Here is an 18,461-nt window from a genome sequence, read left to right as displayed (position 1 = left end):
ATTTATTTTGAGCTACATTGTAGAATCATAGCATAATTGCCAGTTTTGATAAAACTCCCCTTCAAGGTAACCTATCAGACTATTTAGTGTTAAAAAAAGAAAAACAAAGAAAAATTTCACTGATAAATCTTCTAACATTAATTATTTCAATCACAAAAATAAAAGATATTAGCACCCACAGGTGAGCATTCAAAAAATCTGATTTTAATTAAGTAGATATTTTAAGTTGGAAAAATTTTTAATTGGTTTAGAGTAGACTATATTCAAACAAAATAGCATAGCTTTCAGGTACTAACTATAATTATGGACCACCAAAAGTTTAAATGAACAAAAAATAAAAACCAAGTTAGTTTAAAATAAAAGATGTTAATAATTTTTATTAAAATTAATTAATAAGATTTTCTAGTTTACTGATCAAACTAGAAAGTAGAAACAACTAAGTATTAGAAATATAATTAATCTCTAAGAATCCAAATAATATATTCTTTATTGAATACTTAAACTCTCATAGTACCTTCCTAAGGTACAATGACACAAATTATATGAAGTTTTGAATTTTTTTAAATCTGTAAGTACACACAGATAATGTTGAGCCAAAAAGCTTAAAACAGCTGCTTAAATTTAGAAAGTACTTCTGTTCAATGATGCAGACTTCCCATGCATGGAACTATTATAATACTTAGACTCCACCAAAGGACGTAACCATCAGTTTCACTTTCCAGAAATCCTATTTAGTTTTCCCCATCCTGTTTTTCCTCTATAATGACTTTAAATAGCATGGTTCTTTTTATTGAAGTTTTGAAACTCTAGTAAGCCGTAAAGCTGGGAGAAATTCCACATTAACTTTTAAATTTGGGTTAAGGTGATCAGAAAATGTAAGTTTTCAGTTATAATTTCTAAAATGTTTAAGAAAAAAATAATCTGCAACTTACAAAAAACTTTGGCAATATCAACTAAAGGTCTCAATTAAAAAAATAAACATTTCCAAAGAATTTACTTTTATGGCTTTCTTTGGTTTCTTTAGTTGCTGCTCACTGCCATGACAGAGAGACAATCGATTACAGAGGACAAACTCAACACATTCCGTACAATGTTTTCGAAGCACCAGGTGCTTTAAATCAAATATTATATTAATACACAGCAGCTATTTCTCTACCTTCCTTAGAGTAAATGCAAAATTATTTTACACTACAAACAATTTGCCTCCACTAAAATGTTTAGCAAGAATGGAATATTTTAGACTTGTCAACAAATTGGCCCCTTTATTTAATTCAAAATAACAAGAGTAAGTTTTAATACCATTTTTAATTCTTCAATTATAAAGTACTATCTTTAAAGGGAGACATATTCCAGAAAAAAAGTTATAGTTCTTAGTCTTCTCCAAGTTCATCCTGTCAGTGCACAAAGGAATAAATAAGTAACCCTCCTTTACCCTAACCTCTGCTTAGGCATTAAAATAGTTCTAAAAATGAGGAATGCAGTTATTTGTACTGAGCAGCTTAAGAGGTTTCAAGGCATCTTACTAAACCTGTATGCTGCTCATTACTTGCTTGACTATTCCTACTTTTCCTGATAGTCTTGCCAGACTATTGTGTCATGGATCTCTTACTCTCCACTTATATCTCCCTCTTTACCTATTACATGTTGATGTTTCCCTGTGTTCTATTCTCAGCCTTTTCCTCTCATCATCCAATGGAAATCCCCTCACTCCTATAGCTGTATTATATGATATGTTATATAATACACATAGCATACATATACACATTCCTAGATATACACACATTCATACCAAGGACTCCCAAATCTCTCTCTCAAGTACCACCTGGATATTTCTAAAGCACAATTTTAAATCTGCTCCTCTTGTAGTATTTCCCATCACACTCAGTGCTGCCTAAGCCAAGTTTCTAAAACATAAATTTAATCAGGCAACTTTTTCGGCTTAAAATCCTTCAATGTCTAAAAACAGATAGGGAGGCAAACCATAAGAGAGAACAAACAGGGTTGCTGGTGGGGAGGTAGGTGGGGGGGGGGATGGGTTAAATGGGTGATAGGCATTAAGGAGGGCACTTGTTGGGATGAGCACTGGGTGGGTGTTATATGTAAATGATGAATCATTAAATTCTACTCTTGAAACCACTATTACACTATGTGTTAACTAACTTGACTTTAAATTAAAAAAAGGAAATACCATATGATTCTACTTATAAATGGAATCTTAAAAAAAAAAAAAAAAAAGAATAAAAAAGCAGAACCAGACCTATAAACGCAGAGAACAAACTAATGATTGCTGGGGTGGGGGGGGCAGGGGTAAGGAGTAGGGAGAGTTGGACAAAACAGGTAAAGAGGAAAGGGAGATACAGGCCTCCAGTATGGAATGAGTAAGTCATGGGAATAAAAAGCAGAGCATAAGGAATACAGTCAGTGCTACTGTAACAGTGATGCAATGGGACAGATGGTAGCTATACTTGTGGTGAACATAGCACAACATATGAATTTGCCAAGTCACTAAAATATGATGCACCTTAAGTTAATGTAACAGTGCATGTCAACTATACTCAAATAAAATTTTTAAAAATCAAAGTAGCACAGCTCCAGCCATCCAAGATGCTGAAAGGAAAAAAGGCTAAGGGGAGGCTAGTTGCCCCCGCCCCCTCCTGCTGTCATGCAGAAGCAGGAGGTCAAGAAGGTGGTCAATCCCCTATGTGAGAAAAGGCCCAAGAATTTTGGCACTGGACAGGATATCCAGACCAAAAGAGACCTCATCTGCTTTGTTAAATGGCCCCACTACATCCAGCTGTAATGGCAAAGGGCCATTCTCTATAAATGTCTAAAAGTGCCTCCCACAATTAACCAGCTCTCCCGGGCCCTCGACCATCAAATAGCTGCTCAACTACTTATACTGCCCACCCCCACCCCCGACACACAACAGAGACAAAGCAAGAGAAGAAGCAGAGACTGATGCCCTAGGCTGAGAAGAAAGCTGCCAGCAAAGGTGATGTCCCCTCTAAGAGGTCGCTTGTCCTTTGAGCTGGGGTTAATACTGTCACCACCTTGGTGGAAAATAAGAAAGCTCAGCCAGTGGTGACTGCAAATCATGTGGATCCCACTGAGCTGGTTGTCTTCCTGCCTGCCCTGTGTCATCAAGAGGGGGGTTCCCTACTGCATCATCAAGGGAAAGGCCAGGCTAGGGTGTCTGGTCCATAGGAAGATCTGCACCACTGTTGCCTTCACACAGGTTAACTGGGAAGACAAAGAAGCTCTGGCTAAGCAGGTGGAAGCTATTAGGACCAGTTACAATGACAGATATGATGAGGAGATCCACTATCCTGGGTCCTGGGTCCAAAGGCAGTGGCTCACACTGTCAAGTTAGAAAAGGCAAAGGCTAAAGAATTGGCCACCAAACTGGGCTAAATGTATGCTGCTGAATTTGCTGCACATCAAAGTTATAAAAAGTTCTCTTTTTAAAAAAATAATAAAATAAAATAAAATAAAATCCATCCATGTCTCCCTCACTGTATTCCAGATTATATTCAAACTTGGCAGGTAAGGCAGTCAAGCCCCTCCATGATCTGACTCCCATTTTCCTTTCTAGTTTCGTGCCTAACCGTTCCAATTTCCTTCCTCCATCCACCCTATTATCAACCAAGCTCTTGAGGATTCCTCAGTCAGTCATGTTCCTTCCTTCTTGCATATTTATTTTCATATGCTCTCCATTCTGTCTGGAATGTTTTCCTCATTCTCCCTAACGTCTGTCAAACTCGGCTCATGAGTCACTTCCTCTATGCAGTCTTTCTTAACCTCCCCAGGGATGCCTCCCCCTGCACTCCCCATCACAGACCTACACCTCCCTTGCCTAACTGAACTGATCACATTTGTAATTATGTATCTTACTACAAAAATAAAATCCATTCCATCTTTTTGTCCCCATGATTTAATCCTATATTTAACATACTAGGTGTTTACACCAACTTTAATTCTTCATGAAAAGTTTAAAGATTAAAAATGACCAATGGCAAAGAACCTTGCCCTTTATCATAGATGACTAAATTGTCTAAACACTGAGATTTTTTTTAAGTAACTATTAAAACTGGTTTCCAGTCTAATATACATCTTTCTATACAAGATAGAAAATGTCAAGCAGCTAAAGTAACATTCTCTGGGCTCAGATTAAATTTAGCTCGTGCAGGAACACACAGATTAGTATTATCTATGCAAATGAAAAATATAAATATTATCAAAAAAGAGCAACTGCTGAGAAACAGAATAAATTTGGTTAAAAAATAGTTTTCATGCTAGCAAGGAGCCTATGACAATGTCTTATCAGCATAAGTGATTACATGAAAACCACCTAACACAAAAACACTTTAATTAATGCCTTATTTTCCTAAGTTCTTTTAAAAAATAACTAACTTTTCAGCGAAACTATTTGCGTCCAAGTCATTCTTGTTAGTAGCACCAAAAGCAGATCTCAATGAAGCAGAGCGGCATTTGACAGGATCACTCAGGCGGGAAAAGTCCTGAAACACTTACCAGTTTAATAAACTGTACAGAGCAATGACAGCATCAAAAGGGAGGAAAAGCAAACTAGAAGTATAAGGTGACAAGTGAAAGGGGAAGACAGACAGCTGATAAAAAAATAATCATAAGAAATTAAATTTTAAAAGAACAGAAAGATGCTAAAAAGCAAAAACAATAAATAAATAAATCATCAGAGGTAAAGACACATGATTATGCCAGCATAAGAGTTTACCTCTTTATTTAAAACTTTGGAGTTTATCTCGTTATTTAAAAGTACTTTAATTAAAAGTATATGGAAAGATATAAATTAAAATGTGGTTAATAATCAACTTATAGAACTATGTTTTAGAATATACAAAATGAAATAAACTTGTTACCTTGATTTCTCTTTGCTCAACAGATTTTTCCCATATTTGTTGATCATATGCTCCAATCTATGAAAATAAATAAAATATGACACTGCATTAAATGCTCATCGTTGGTACTCATCCAATAGGTAGAATGACTCTGCTTGCATTACAAGCAACTCAGCATTCATTCAGCACAGATGAGATTCAGCTTTGTCTCAGACTTCTGCAATCAATACTGTACTCAGTGCCTCTCAAAGTATGGTTTCAGGACCAGCAGTTTTAGCACCACCTGGGAACTTGTTGGAAATGCAAAGTCTCTGGCCTCATCCCACGGTTGCTGAATCAGTAATATGACTAATAGCACCCAACACTCTGTGTTTTAAAAATTCCTCTAGATGACTCAGACACACTACTAAAGTTTGAGAACCACTACTCTAGGGAACCTTTTTATGTTTTTATTTTATTTTTAAATCAAAGGGGAGTTTATTAAAAACAAATTAAAACAGAAACTCTTAAGTACCAGTGTGTACATTGTACACACTTAAATGACTCACAAGAATGAAGTCTTTTTCATATACATCAAGATCACACCATCTTGTTGTTTATCAAAAGATGTTCAAGGAGACTCCAAACGGCATACAAGACTACCATCTTAAACAGACTGCATTTCAAATATGCAAACTACGCCACTGGTAATAAAGCTTTGGAATGGGTGTTCATTCTATTATTTGACCACAAACAGGATAGAAAGCAAGATCAGTTGAGAATTTAATCTAAAATAGAATGGAAGCTGTCATTTTCTGCATCAGCATTCCTCACTCCTCTCCTGCCATTTTTAGCAAATACTCTTTGTCTATCTTGAAGGGTCTCCATCCCTCTTTGCTGTACAGATGAGAAGCACCTCTTCTTTTGTAGAAATTGATAGATGGTTCGTTCCATTCTGCTACCAAGAAGTGCACGCTGCTGCAGCGACATTTCATCGCAACCTGGCTTAGGTTCTTCAGAATCTGTGATCCTATGCCAAAGCCTCTGTAATCACTCATTATGAATAAATCCTCAAGATACAACAGTGTGCCAATCCGCAGGTCATACGTAAACTAGTACATGGCAACACCAACAACGCTGCGTCCTTCCAGAAGCCGGTGCTCCTTGGGCACTTCTGCAACCAGATAGTGGTAGAAAGGGTGCTCTCCGAAACCATCCTCTAATAGATCTTTTTCAGTTAATGCTACTTGCTCTTCCATATATTCTTATTTGGCCAGTTCCTTGATCAGCCGCAGGATGTCACTGCAGTGGGTGGCAGGGGCTGGGCAGATGACGAATTTAGCCATTCTTGTCTTTTGCTTTTCTTTCTTTTGTGGACCAGGCCCCTGTACTTGAACAGCAGGAGGAGGTGGTTCCTCATTCGTCTCCCAGGAGCGTCCCTTTCTCAGTCAGGCTGGCACCATGACCCGGCGAATCTCTGCAAGCGACGGAAAAGCTTCACCAGACTGAGACTAGCGCGGCACTGGGAATCTTTATTTTAAATAAACACAATTGCTACACCTCTAGTACCTTCAAGAAAAAACTACCAATAATAAATTCTTTATGGAGTTATTTTTAAAGAACAAAATGTCAATGTTTTACAGAATTAAAAATTCATAAACATGTAGATCACAATTACCATGTGGGTTACGGTTTAAACTGAAAAATAAAGTCTTGAAAGCAATTGAAGACACAGGGTAAACATCAAGTAGTAGAATTCCTTTTAGCTTCTATGCCCATCATTCTCAGATGCTGGAAAGTTCTCTGAAGTACACCTTCAGCGGGGCAGCATGAAGAAACCACTCTTATGGTCCATCTCAGTATTAAGAAACTAAATACTAAGAAACTAAGTTTCCCCTTAGTTCCCAATATCCAACAGGACACTGAAATGGGTCAATAACTTATAGTTTTAACTAAGGATTTTCGCTTTTAGCATTGATTGAAAATTAGAATCCTGAGAAATTAAAATTATTTCAAATAATTACAATTAAGAGACGAAATGGATACCAGAAACAGGCAGAGATATTATGAGGAAATTCAGGAGAGAGCACTTTCTGACTCACAACATCATTCTAAAAGTCCTCTTATTTACACATTAAAAAAAAATCTTGTTTCAAGGGGTGCCTGGGTGGCTCAGTCAGTTAAGTGTCTCACTCTTGATTTTGGCTCAGATCACGATCTCACATTTTGTGGGATACAGCCCCACATCAGACTCTGTGCTGATGGGGCGGAGCCTGCTTGAGATGTTCTCTCTCCCTCTCTCTCTCTGCCCCTCCCCCTGCTCGCACGCACACATGCGCACGCTCTCTCTCTGTCTGTCTCTCAAAACAAATAAACACTCAAATAAAAATCTTGTTTCAAGGAATGAGAAATCGAGAATACAGGAATGGTTTAAAGACAGACATGAAGGAGGTACAATAAAATGATTACATGATTCTGAAAAAAAAAATGATTACATGATTCTGTAAGAGCCGTTCATTTTGATTATTCTCTCTCAGACATTATCTTATTCATACTAATTTCTCTGGTCCTTTAAATCCTTTTCTCTTTTTCACTGCTTTCCTGTGACTCCTTTCTTATTTTTAAAATCACTGTGTGATATAATATACCCTGCAAATTAAAATCTTAGAACACCTAGACCAAGCCACATGGACTGAACAACTCACTTATATGTAACCGAATCTGCCATGAATGTCTCTAAAGCAGGGTAGATAATCAGTAACCAACTGGTTGGACTTAGTGGCAGAGCTGACCTGCAGTGACCAGATGTCCTTTACCCTCTTAAATTCTGAATTCAATCAAACAATCATCTTCTTTAAAATCAGAAGAGGTAAGTATGGGGACATAGATTCCACAAGAGTAATTCTGCTCTAACTTGATAATTCAGAATGACTGGGATTAATCAAAACTTACCTTTAAAATGTGTAACTATTTCAATGGTACTGTATATTTTTTAGTGAAACAATAACCAAAACTAATAAGGAATAGGCACTAATTTTTTTTTTTTTTAATTTATTTTTGGGACAGAGAGAGAGACAGAGCATGAACGGGGGAGGGTCAGAGAGAGAGGGAGACAGAGAATCGGAAGCAGGCTCCAGGCTCCGAGCCATCAGCCCAGAGCCTGACGCGGGGCTCAAACTCACGGACCGCGAGATCGTGACCTGGCTGCTCCACCCAGGCGCCCCATAGGCACTAATTTGTTTTAATGATTATATTGGCAGTATTTGTTTGCATGTACAAAAGAATGTACTAAATTCTAAAGAGAATTTTAAAAAGAACTATATTTTTTATTTCAAGATGACTCAAGAATATGGACATGGAAATATATGTCCCACCATCTTAAAATCAGGAAGATAAAATAATGTATATGCAAAAGACCAAATCAGAAATACATGTTAATTGTTGGCCTAACTAGGTTTGATACAATCCCAGTACAGTACTCAGTAGCTCCAGGCTTAAAAAGGTTAGGAAAGTCTAATAAATCTTGAGGTGAAGCAGTGGCTAAAAGGCGAAAAGCTTTTTGAAGGCTGAGGCACTTGTAAATAGCATCATGTAATCCTAAAAAAAGGGCAGTGGTGGTGAGGGATATTCCTATAAAAAGGATATAAAGAGGATAAAGATGGCTTATTTTACTGGGGAGTCCATTTTTCTCCCAAAGATTTAATGGGTTAGAGGAAGAACAACTTTTACTGTAACAGAATGTGGGATCTTAAAACAAAGAACAAAAAAACTAGAGAAGCATCACTTTCAATTACAAGCAATTAAATGTCTATCCAAGTGGAAACATCAGTTTTCCTTTGCAGTAGACATTTTTTGTTTTAAAAAATACCACCAGAATGGACCCTTTAGTTACATAAGCAAATAGACTACTTCTCTGAAAAAAATTGTGAGGGTGCTGTGAACCTAAATGCAGGTGCTTTAGATGTTCGTGGCTCTGCTTAGCAATGCATATGCCATTAACAAATTACTCTTAAATAGACATTCAGACCTAATTGCGTCTGAAAATTGCTTGGTTTTTTGGGATATGTGTGTAGCACATCAGAAGTATCGTGAAATAAGGGTGGTGACAGGATACCAGAAGGGCAGGGAAGGAATTCTCAAGACCCCTTCTGGTCTAAAGCCTCATTTAATTCCACGCTGCAATCTGTCACGATAAATCAGAACCCCAGTGGCTGAGTTCAAGCTTTTCCCCTGAAAGAAACATGATCTTATGGTCAATCATCACAGAGCAAGAAAAGAAGTGAAACTCAGACTGAAAAACAGAAGAACCATCTTCTCAAGACTTAGGGTCAGGGATGAAGAATAAGCTGCAGAGCTATGCTAACAAAATTAAAAAACAAATAATTCAATACACTTTCCAAAGGTTCTATTCTACACACAAACACTTGGCAGACTTGACTAAGTCACCTAACCTTAATAACTGTTGTTGTTGTTTCTGTATTTCTTCTACATAAAATTAAGTCACAAAGCTGAGTTCAATTATAGTTCTCTGCAAAAGATCAGGACAAAAAAATTACATTATTTTTTAAATGCCATACAAAAAGTTAAAGGAATCTCAGCAGTAGCATTTGTCCAACAGAAAAGAAATTTAATCAGATAATATGTTCTTAAAAAAAAAAAAAGATAATATGTTTTCCCACTGAGAGAAGAATGTTATGTAATATTTTGGCTACTTCCAAATTTCAGTTACTTCCTTTCTGTTCTCCCCTGCCCTCCACTGTTTGGATGTTTAGAAAAGTGCCCCATATTCTATGGAAACAAAGGGATATACATACAAATAATGCTTTGTTGGTAAACAGACCAACCTTCTGTAAGGTACCTTACAAAATACCAACGTAATTAATGTATGAGTAGTTATATGGCTTTCAAACAATATTCTTCATAACCAACCATCTATTTCAAGGAGGCAAAAACACTTTCTCTCAAATTATGAGAGACTACGTTGAAATCCTGATTTACATTTGATGTGCAGGCAACCATTAAGAAAGTTCATTATCTGGTGCCTGGCTATGATAAGCAATTTTATTAACACTCTGGTTATTACTCCCACAGATTCCATGAACACCTAGGCCTCCGGTGTACTCTTACCCAACCAGAGCTGACCTACAGTTAGCTTTTTTCTCACCTGGTTCCAGACCAAACACTTTGCCCTCTACAAATCATTCTGTATCTGTAACATTCTATATCTGTAACATTCTGTGTCTGTAACAACAGGTCTGGCAATCCTGTATTGATTTGTTACAATACTTCCCATGACAGTAAGGGGAGCTCTAAACTTTCTTCCTACAGGCTTTAATTCCTAATTACTGTGAGCATTACCTCTCCTGGCAGAACATATAGCTAACCACTCCAATTACTAAGATTGAAGTCATAAGATGCAAATGTCTTCATTTCCTGTCTTCTCCATCTCTAGTATCCGTGTTCTCATCTATTACTTCTAGTATTATTTTCTTTCCTCCTATTTTGATAAACTTTGAGCCTTTACAGAGGTTGACTGATTAAAAAAAGAAGAAATTGAGATACTATAGTAATATCAAGTGAATTAAAATTGAATCAAATGAATACTATATATACTTTCTGACCTACAGAAGACTATCATAAAATGAAAATGTAGGGTGCCTGGGTGGCTCAGTCAGTTAAGCGTCTGACTTCAATTCAGGTCATGATCTCACGGTTTGTGGGTTCGAGCCCTGCGTTGGGCTCTGTGCTGACAGCTCAGAGCCTGGAGCCTACTTTGAATTCTGAATCTCCCTCTCTCTCTCCCCCTCCCCTGCTCATGTTCTCTCTCTCTCTGTCTCTCAAAAATAAATAAATGTTAAAAAAAAATTTAAAAAGAAAATAAAAAGAAAATGTACATGTTATAAATCTGAAACTAATGTGGCTAATGTTACATTAAGTATATCCCTAAATATATATAGTAGATATTTAGAAAGATACATGAAAGCCATTATTAATAGAGATTATCTAAAAGAAGTATAGGAGAATACTTTTATTTTTTTCTTTACATCATATTCCCCCTCATAATAGATATGTACTACTTTTGTAAAGTAAGATTCTAACCCAAAGTAATTTGAAGTAACTAAGAAATTAATGTTTCTACCACTAAATAGTATGTCTACAGGGAATCACCTACCTCTACCTATCATCAATCTAATTTTTTTATCTTCCTGTACACTGAAACAAAACAAAATGGAGAAGGAGAAAAAGAGGGGAGGACAATGAGGGGAAGTCAGGGATAGACAGGGATAAGGAAGGGGAGGATTGGTGGGTGGAGAAAAAGAGTATCGTTGTCTAGGTGTCTGCCAGAATCAGCTCTGGCTTCTAAGGGAAAAAAAAAATTGTAATGAATATGATGGTATCAAGAGTACAAATGTTAAAACCTAGATGATGATGAAATGGGAAACACACATCACTAAGGAATTCTAGAAAAGAAATGTTTGAAAAACAATTTGAAAAGCTACTCTTAGGTGATCTGATTACCCCTTAGGTCATCACATTCAGAATGGCAGTGGCTCAAATATCAAGAGACTAAAGAGAAGGTGTCTTGCTTCAAAAAGGTAGTTACCAATAGTTTAATTAGATTAAGTGCTTAGATAAAAGATTTAGAGTTAACAAATAGACATAAGCAGGGCAAATGGAGGCCCAGATTTGCACACATATTTTAAGCACCTCCTTTCCTTAGAAAATGAACAGATACACCATAATACTATATATCAAAGTCCTACTTTTTCCTACTTCTATCATGCTCAGTTTCGGTTTTTGGAATCTCATTTCAAAAACTCTGAAAAGCAACCTATTAATTCTCACAAACATCAAATTTAATTCAAAAAGTTAACACAGAACCCAAATCCCTTCTGAGTTTGGTCCACTCAATAAACTTAATCAGAGGCCAATCATGTGCCAGGACAAATGAACCTTTGATAGCAAAAGTGTGTGTGCGTGTGTGTGTGTGTGTGTGTTAATATATGAAATTTATTGTCAAATTGGTTTCCATACAACACCCAGTGCTCATCCTAAAAGAAGCCCTCCTCAATGCCCATCACCAACCCTTCCCTCCCTCCCACCCACCCCCACCATCAACCCTCAGTTTGTTCTCAGTTTTTAAGAGTCTCTTATGCTTTGGCTCTCTCCCACTCTAACCTCATTTTTTTTTCCCTTCCCCTCCCCCATGGGTTTCTGTTAAGTTTCTCAGGATCCACATAAGAGTGACAACATATGGTATCTGTCTTTCTCTGTATGGCTTATTTTACTTAGCATCACACTCTCCAGTTCCATCCACGTTGCTACAAATGGCCATATTTCATTCTTTCTCATTGCCACGTAGTACTCCATTGTGTGTGTGTGTGTGTGTGTGTGTGTGTGTGTGTGTGTGTGTGTTAAGAACATGACAAGGATACCCTCAGGGCAAGAAGCTAAAGAATCTCTTGAGACCACTTCTCAAAAAGAAAATAAAAGGAAAGATGCCTGTGACCTTCGTGGTTCTTTCCATCTCTATACTGATAGTAAATATATTCTAGTTTTTTCTGTGACTATATTTTTGTACATACATCATCAACTAGAAGACCCAAATAGGTAAAGGTCATGTTGCTTTTATACCTACAAGTCTCATATTTTAATAGGGATTTATTTTTTTTTTAATGTTTACTTATTTAGAGAGAGAGAGAGGAAGAGAGAGAGAGCAGGGGAGGGGGAGAGAGAGAGGAGAGGAGAGGAGAGGAGAGGAGAGGAGAGGAGAGGAGAGGAGAGGAGAGGAGAGAAGAGAAGAGAAGAGAAGAGAAGAGAAGAGAAGAGAAGAGAAGAGAAGAGAAGAGAATCCCAAGCAGACTCCTTGCCATGAGCATGGAGCCTGACCCAGGACTTGATCTAACAAACCATGAGATCATGACCTGAACTGAAATCAAGAGTCAGACACTTAACGAACTGAGCTATTCAGGTGCCCCAATAGTGATTTAAATAGCTACACAACCAAAGATAATTTTTACCTTTGAGTCTTTTTTTTTTTAATAAAAACAAAATTATCAATCAGAAAATACCCTTTGTTATATTTGGAGTGTTTGTTTTTAATCCTTTGTTCTCTCACTGCCTTAGCTGATTGACTTTTAATGTTTGCTGACAGGAGTAGCAAGGACCCCAGACTGTGCACCAGAAGTGGATTATCATCCTGCCTCCACCATGACAAGTCTTATGGTCTTGGCAAGTTTCTTGACCTCTGAACATCTGTAAAATGGGGACAACAAAACATACTTCACAGAACTAGAATGTAAAAAGAGTGTCTGGTATATAGTTGGTGCTCCTTAAATATTAGTTCTTTCCTTTCTTGGTAAATCAATTTCTCTAGGCTTCAATATCTCATTTTTAAATTGATAAGGTGGAACTATACTTAAATTAATTTATAACAATATTTATATTCACTAATGAGGATTTGGATGGCCATAATTTTTTAATGTATGAGTATGTGGGGAGAAAAGACTCATTACAACTATGAAAAAAGAAAGAACCAATAAAAGTAGCTATAAATGCCTGGGCAAAAGGAACAAAGAATAAAGCAGAAATAAGCTGTGGAGATAAATGTCATTTTGACAATTAAAAAGTCAATGTTACACTTTTTAAAGAATTGTTTACAACTTATAAATTAAAACAGGGCTGTCAACACTCACAATCTAATCTGCCCAGATATCTAAACTATATATAACTTGCATTTTCATAAATTTGGTAAAAAATAAATTGAAGCATTGAGCAATATAACAAAATTAAAATTACTACGGACATTCTGAAATTAGACTTAATACTTGTGCTCATATCACTAAACCATACTAACAAAACGATTAGGGCCACTTCCATCAGAATTGTTGATTAACCTTGAGATAAATCCATACCTGGTATTAGTAGAAACTGATTTTTTAGACTTCTTATAACTTTTAATTTCCAAGTATAGCTTTCAGGGCTTATCAAATAGGTTTTCACCGTTCTTTGATCATAACTACTGACTTTCAAACAAATTTCTTTACTGAATGCCTGGCAATATCTCTCTCTCTCTCTCTCTTTTTTTAATGTTTATTTATTGTTGACGGAGAGAGAGAGAGAGAGAGAGAGAGCGCGCGCGCGCGCGCGCGCGCGCGCGCGAGTGGGGGAGGGGCAGAGACAGAGGGAGACACAGAATGTGAAGCAGGTTCCAGGCTTTGAATTGTCAGCACAGAGCCCAACACAGGGCTCAAACCCAGGAACTGTGTGATTATGACCTGAGCTGAAATTGGACACTCAACCAACTGAGCCACCCAAACGCCCCTATCTCTGAGTCTTTATAACTGCTCCTGAAGAACCTTGTTTCTAATCTACTATATTGCGCAGCAATTCCCATTACTTCTCCATTTTCGTGCTCTCTTGTTCTATTCTCTTAATTCTTCACAATGTCCTATTTTTTTAATGTTTATTTTTAAGAGAGAGAGAGAGAGAGAGAGAGCGTACACATGCCAGTCGGGGAGGGTCAGAGAGAGAGCTGTCAGCACAGAGCCTGATGCAGGGCTAGAACTCACAAAAAGTGAGATTATGAGCTGAGCTGAAGTTGGACGTTTAACTGACTGAGCCACCCAGGTGCCCCCACAATGTCCTATTTTAATCAAGATACTGCCAATGTTTCTGATTGCCCACTGCATGCGTGCACATGCACTGCCCCCCCCCCCCCCGCCCCCAATACCTAGAGAGGTCAGACACTCAGGTGACTTTAATAATGAGGAAATATGAGGAAGTTGAATCATTTAATTACACAATATGAACTATGAATGAGGATGATGTCAGACAAAAAGGTGTGGTCTGAGGATATGGAAAGAGCTAGTAACCCTTCCAAATGTAAAACAAGTACCAAATTTTTTACCAAATCTTTAATTCTTCTGAATCAACCTTTTCTTAGAGCTCTAAAAAACATGAAAAGCCAAATCACAGAAGTCTTTAAATCCAATCATTAAAATATTTCACCACAATTCTAGTGTTATTTGGGAAAGGGAAGACATGGGTAAGTATTCAGAGTTAAGATATCTTAATTGGGGAAAGAATTCTAAATCATGGAATAAATATGAATAATTATAAGCAAAGAGTTTCTTTGTAACCTTTGCTTCAACTGTCCTTTATTTCTTCTGCTATTAGTTATTAGCAGAATCATATAATTAATAGTTTAAGTACAGTAAAGAAAAGCTGCTTGAGTAGAAAAGCAAATAAAAAAATAAAACTTTTAAAAAGATTAAAATCTTTGGTGGGGGGGAGAATACAACTTTTCAAGAAAGAAAACAGATTTCTAGAATCCAATCAATTATGAAATACATTTCTAGGTAGCCTCTGACATTCAGACGTAAACATCAAAGTCCGAAAACACATTCTCATCTGGAGATGCTAGAATCTAGGTAATTAGCAAAGATTCTATTCATTATAATAGTAGTTAAAGCTATTTAAAATCTTCCCACATATTTTGTCAATTTATGCATCATCTTAAAATCACACCCTTTCCTGCATTAACCCTAAGAATAGTGTATTACAGGCCACATACATATAATCAAATCATGACCAATTTCCTATTGCCTAGGGAAAACCAGTTACTGATACAGTAAAACACTGACTCAAGTTTAGAAAAAATGTCTTTAAGAGTGTTCATTAATTCAACAAAAAGAAATGATTATAGTAGAACTTGCCTCGAAGAAGTTACAAATCCAAAGAAAAATACTCAGAGAATTAGTTATAATTCAAAGCATAATCAAGTAAGTACTATTGTACTATACACAAATGAGAGATAGTCTGAAAAATAGCAGTATTTGTAAGGTAAAATGTACAACAGGAAACTTACGGGATGGGTAACTCAGTCAGTTAAGCTTTCAACTCTTGATTTTGGTTCAGGTCATGATCTCATGGCAGGGAGATAGAGCCCCACAAAAGATTCCGTGCGGGATGTGAAGCCTGCTTAAAATGTTCTCTCTCTCTCTTTCTCCCTCTCCCATGTTTAAAAAAATTGGGGGCAGGGGTGCCTGGGTCGCTCAGTTGGTTAAACATCTGACTCTCAATTTCAACACAAGTCATGATCTCACTCCCCAAGCATGGAGCCTGCTTAGGATTCTCTCTCTCCTCTCTCTCTGCCCCTCACCCTGCTTGCACACTCTCTCTCTCTCAAAATAAATAAACATTTAAAAAGGAAATAAAAGAATAGCAAAGAGAAGAAAAAGAATAAAAAAAAAAAAACACTGTTGGGAGCTATAAACCTACTAGGAATTATGGCTAGAGTCAGTATAAAATCTGAGCTAGAGTTGGGAAGGTATAAAATCCAGAACTCAGGGGGCACCTGGGTGGCTCAGTCAGTTAAGTGTCCGACTTTGGCTCAGGTCATGATCTCACAGTTTGTGAGTTTGAGCCCCGAGTGGGGCGCTATGCTAACAGCTCAGAGCCTGGAGCCTGCTTCAGATTCTATGTTTCCCTCTGTCTCTGCCCCTCCCCTGCCCATGCTTTGTCTCTGTCTCTCTCTCTCTCTCTCAAAAATAAATATTAAAAAAATAATAAAAATAAACTAAAAATAAAATCCAGAATTCAGCAGCAAAACCTAGGTGTTGGGACAATTTATGGCTAATAATAATCTAGGGAAACAGAATGGCTTAAGGAGATCAATAACAAAATATTAAGAAAGATAAATATCCAGCTGGGGGGGTAGACGTATCAAAGTCAGGTAAGGAGATTTAGAAAAATTAGTCAGGCAAGAAGAAAAGTGGGACAATACACTATAATAAAAGCCAAAAGAGGAAAGAGTTTCAAGAAAGAAGGTAAAATAAGAAGAGCTGAAAATATTGAAATGTTCTGAGGTGGTTAGGCAGTTAAACATGTTCATCTCAAATAATCTTGATCTCATTTAAATAGTAGGCAAAGTCATTAGCCAAGATATAGACGCTTGGAGTTTGGAAAATGGGGGTCAATAAAAAAGGTAAACAGCAATCATTCCTTTTACCACCAAGACTCAACACTCCAGGATCAGGAGGGGAAGAATTAAACACACGTATGCACACCCTGCCACCAAATACCTACAGTACGCCAGGCATGATGCTATCACCTGGCAACACCCCTCAGTAAGTCTTCAAACGGTATGGCATCATTTCCCTTTCCCCATGCCTTTCCTGAACAATTCAGTGTCAACATCATTAAATAGGGCAGAGCCCTGGGAGCCCAAAGCCAGGTCTAACACACAGGTGTGGCTAGGTGTGGGGTACCAGCCCAAGTGGGGTGTAGAGCAGGGGCTTTGTGGTGTCAGGGAACTCAGAGCCTGAGCAGGGTCATGAAGATGACCATATTTTGGGGTTACCCAGCACAGACAGGGTGTTAAAACCCATGCAGGGTGAGGAAGATCCTCACTTGGAGAACATCTATCCTAATGTGGGGTGTCAGAGCCCAAGAAAGATAAAGAGGTCTACAATAAAAAGTTTGAATGGGATGAGAAAGGTATCCATATACAGAATGAGATGGCAGCTACAATGGGAGACTGGTTACATATGTGGAGACTGAGGGCTCAATAGACTGAAAATGTTCACTGTGTTTATTCAGAAATCTCTACCTATAAAAAACCTATTAAAGAAATAAGAGAGGAGTACCTGGGTGGCTCAGTCAGTTGAGCATCTGACTCTTGGTTTCGGCTCAGGTCATGATCTCAGGGTTTGTGAGTTTGAGCCCTACATCAGGCTCAGCGCTGCTGGTGTGGAGCCTGCTCGGGATTCTCCCTGTCTCCCTCTCTGTCTGCCCTTCCCCTGTTCTCTCTCTCTCTCTCTCAAAAATAAATGAATAAACTTAAAAAAAAAACACCTTTAAAAAAAAGGAAATAAGAGTTTACTTTTTAAAATTTTAAAAAAACGTTTGTTTATTTTTGAGAGAAAGAAGAGACAGAGCACAAGTGGGGGAGGGGCAGTGAAAGAGAGAGAGACAGAATCCAAAGCAAGCTCTCCAAGCTGTCAGCACAGAGCCTGATGTGGGGCTCAAACCCACGAACTGTGAGATCAGGACCTGAGCTGAAGCCAGACGCTCAATCAACTGAGACACCCAGGCGTCCCAGTAAGAGATTATCTCAACGACGTGAATGCTATATGTAGTCAGGGGAAAGGCTTAAAAAATAAATTACGGCATATTTATACAATAGAATATTATGCTCATTAAAATTATGTTTTAAAGGTTATTCAGGGGCACCTGGGTGGCTCAGTCAGTTAAGCATCTGACTATTGATTTTGGCTCAGGCCAGGATTTCACGGTTCGTGAGTTCTCACTGCGCTGACAGTGTGGGGAACCTGCTTGGGATTCTTTCTCTCTCCCTTTCTGTCCATCCCCCAATCACATGTGTACTCTCTCTTTCGCTCGCTCTCTCTCTCAAAATAAATAAATAAACTTTAAAAAGTAAAAGGATATTCAGTAATGTGAGAAAATACTTTTGGTATGTTACATGAAAACAGGATAATAGAAAAACTAGATACAATATGATCCTAATATTTTTGGGGGAAATTTCACAAGGTTAACAGTAGGGCAATTGTGTGATTTTACTATGTTTACCTGCATTTTCCAATT

At 37.6% G+C, this 18,461-nt stretch overlaps 1 protein-coding gene and 1 pseudogene across 3 annotated transcripts in view; both read right to left on the bottom strand.

Annotated features, from left to right (window-relative positions):
* PHTF2 (putative homeodomain transcription factor 2) overlaps positions 1-18,461 on the bottom strand; it is a 126,263-nt gene that overhangs the window by 51,675 nt on the left and 56,127 nt on the right. For all 3 annotated transcript variants that reach the window (XM_042965212.1, XM_042965230.1, XM_042965221.1), the window contains exon 3: positions 4,896-4,952. In XM_042965212.1, the coding sequence (XP_042821146.1) occupies positions 4,896-4,952 (57 nt within the window). The remainder of the gene's footprint in view (positions 1-4,895; positions 4,953-18,461) is intronic.
* On the bottom strand, positions 5,477-6,359 carry LOC102967893 (annotated as a pseudogene).

The sequence above is a fragment of the Panthera tigris genome, chromosome A2, assembly GCF_018350195.1.
Source record: "Panthera tigris isolate Pti1 chromosome A2, P.tigris_Pti1_mat1.1, whole genome shotgun sequence".
NCBI classification, from domain to species: domain Eukaryota; kingdom Metazoa; phylum Chordata; class Mammalia; order Carnivora; family Felidae; genus Panthera; species Panthera tigris.
Note: the sequence above shows the minus strand (reverse complement) of the source record. Positions and strands in the feature narration are given on the sequence as shown.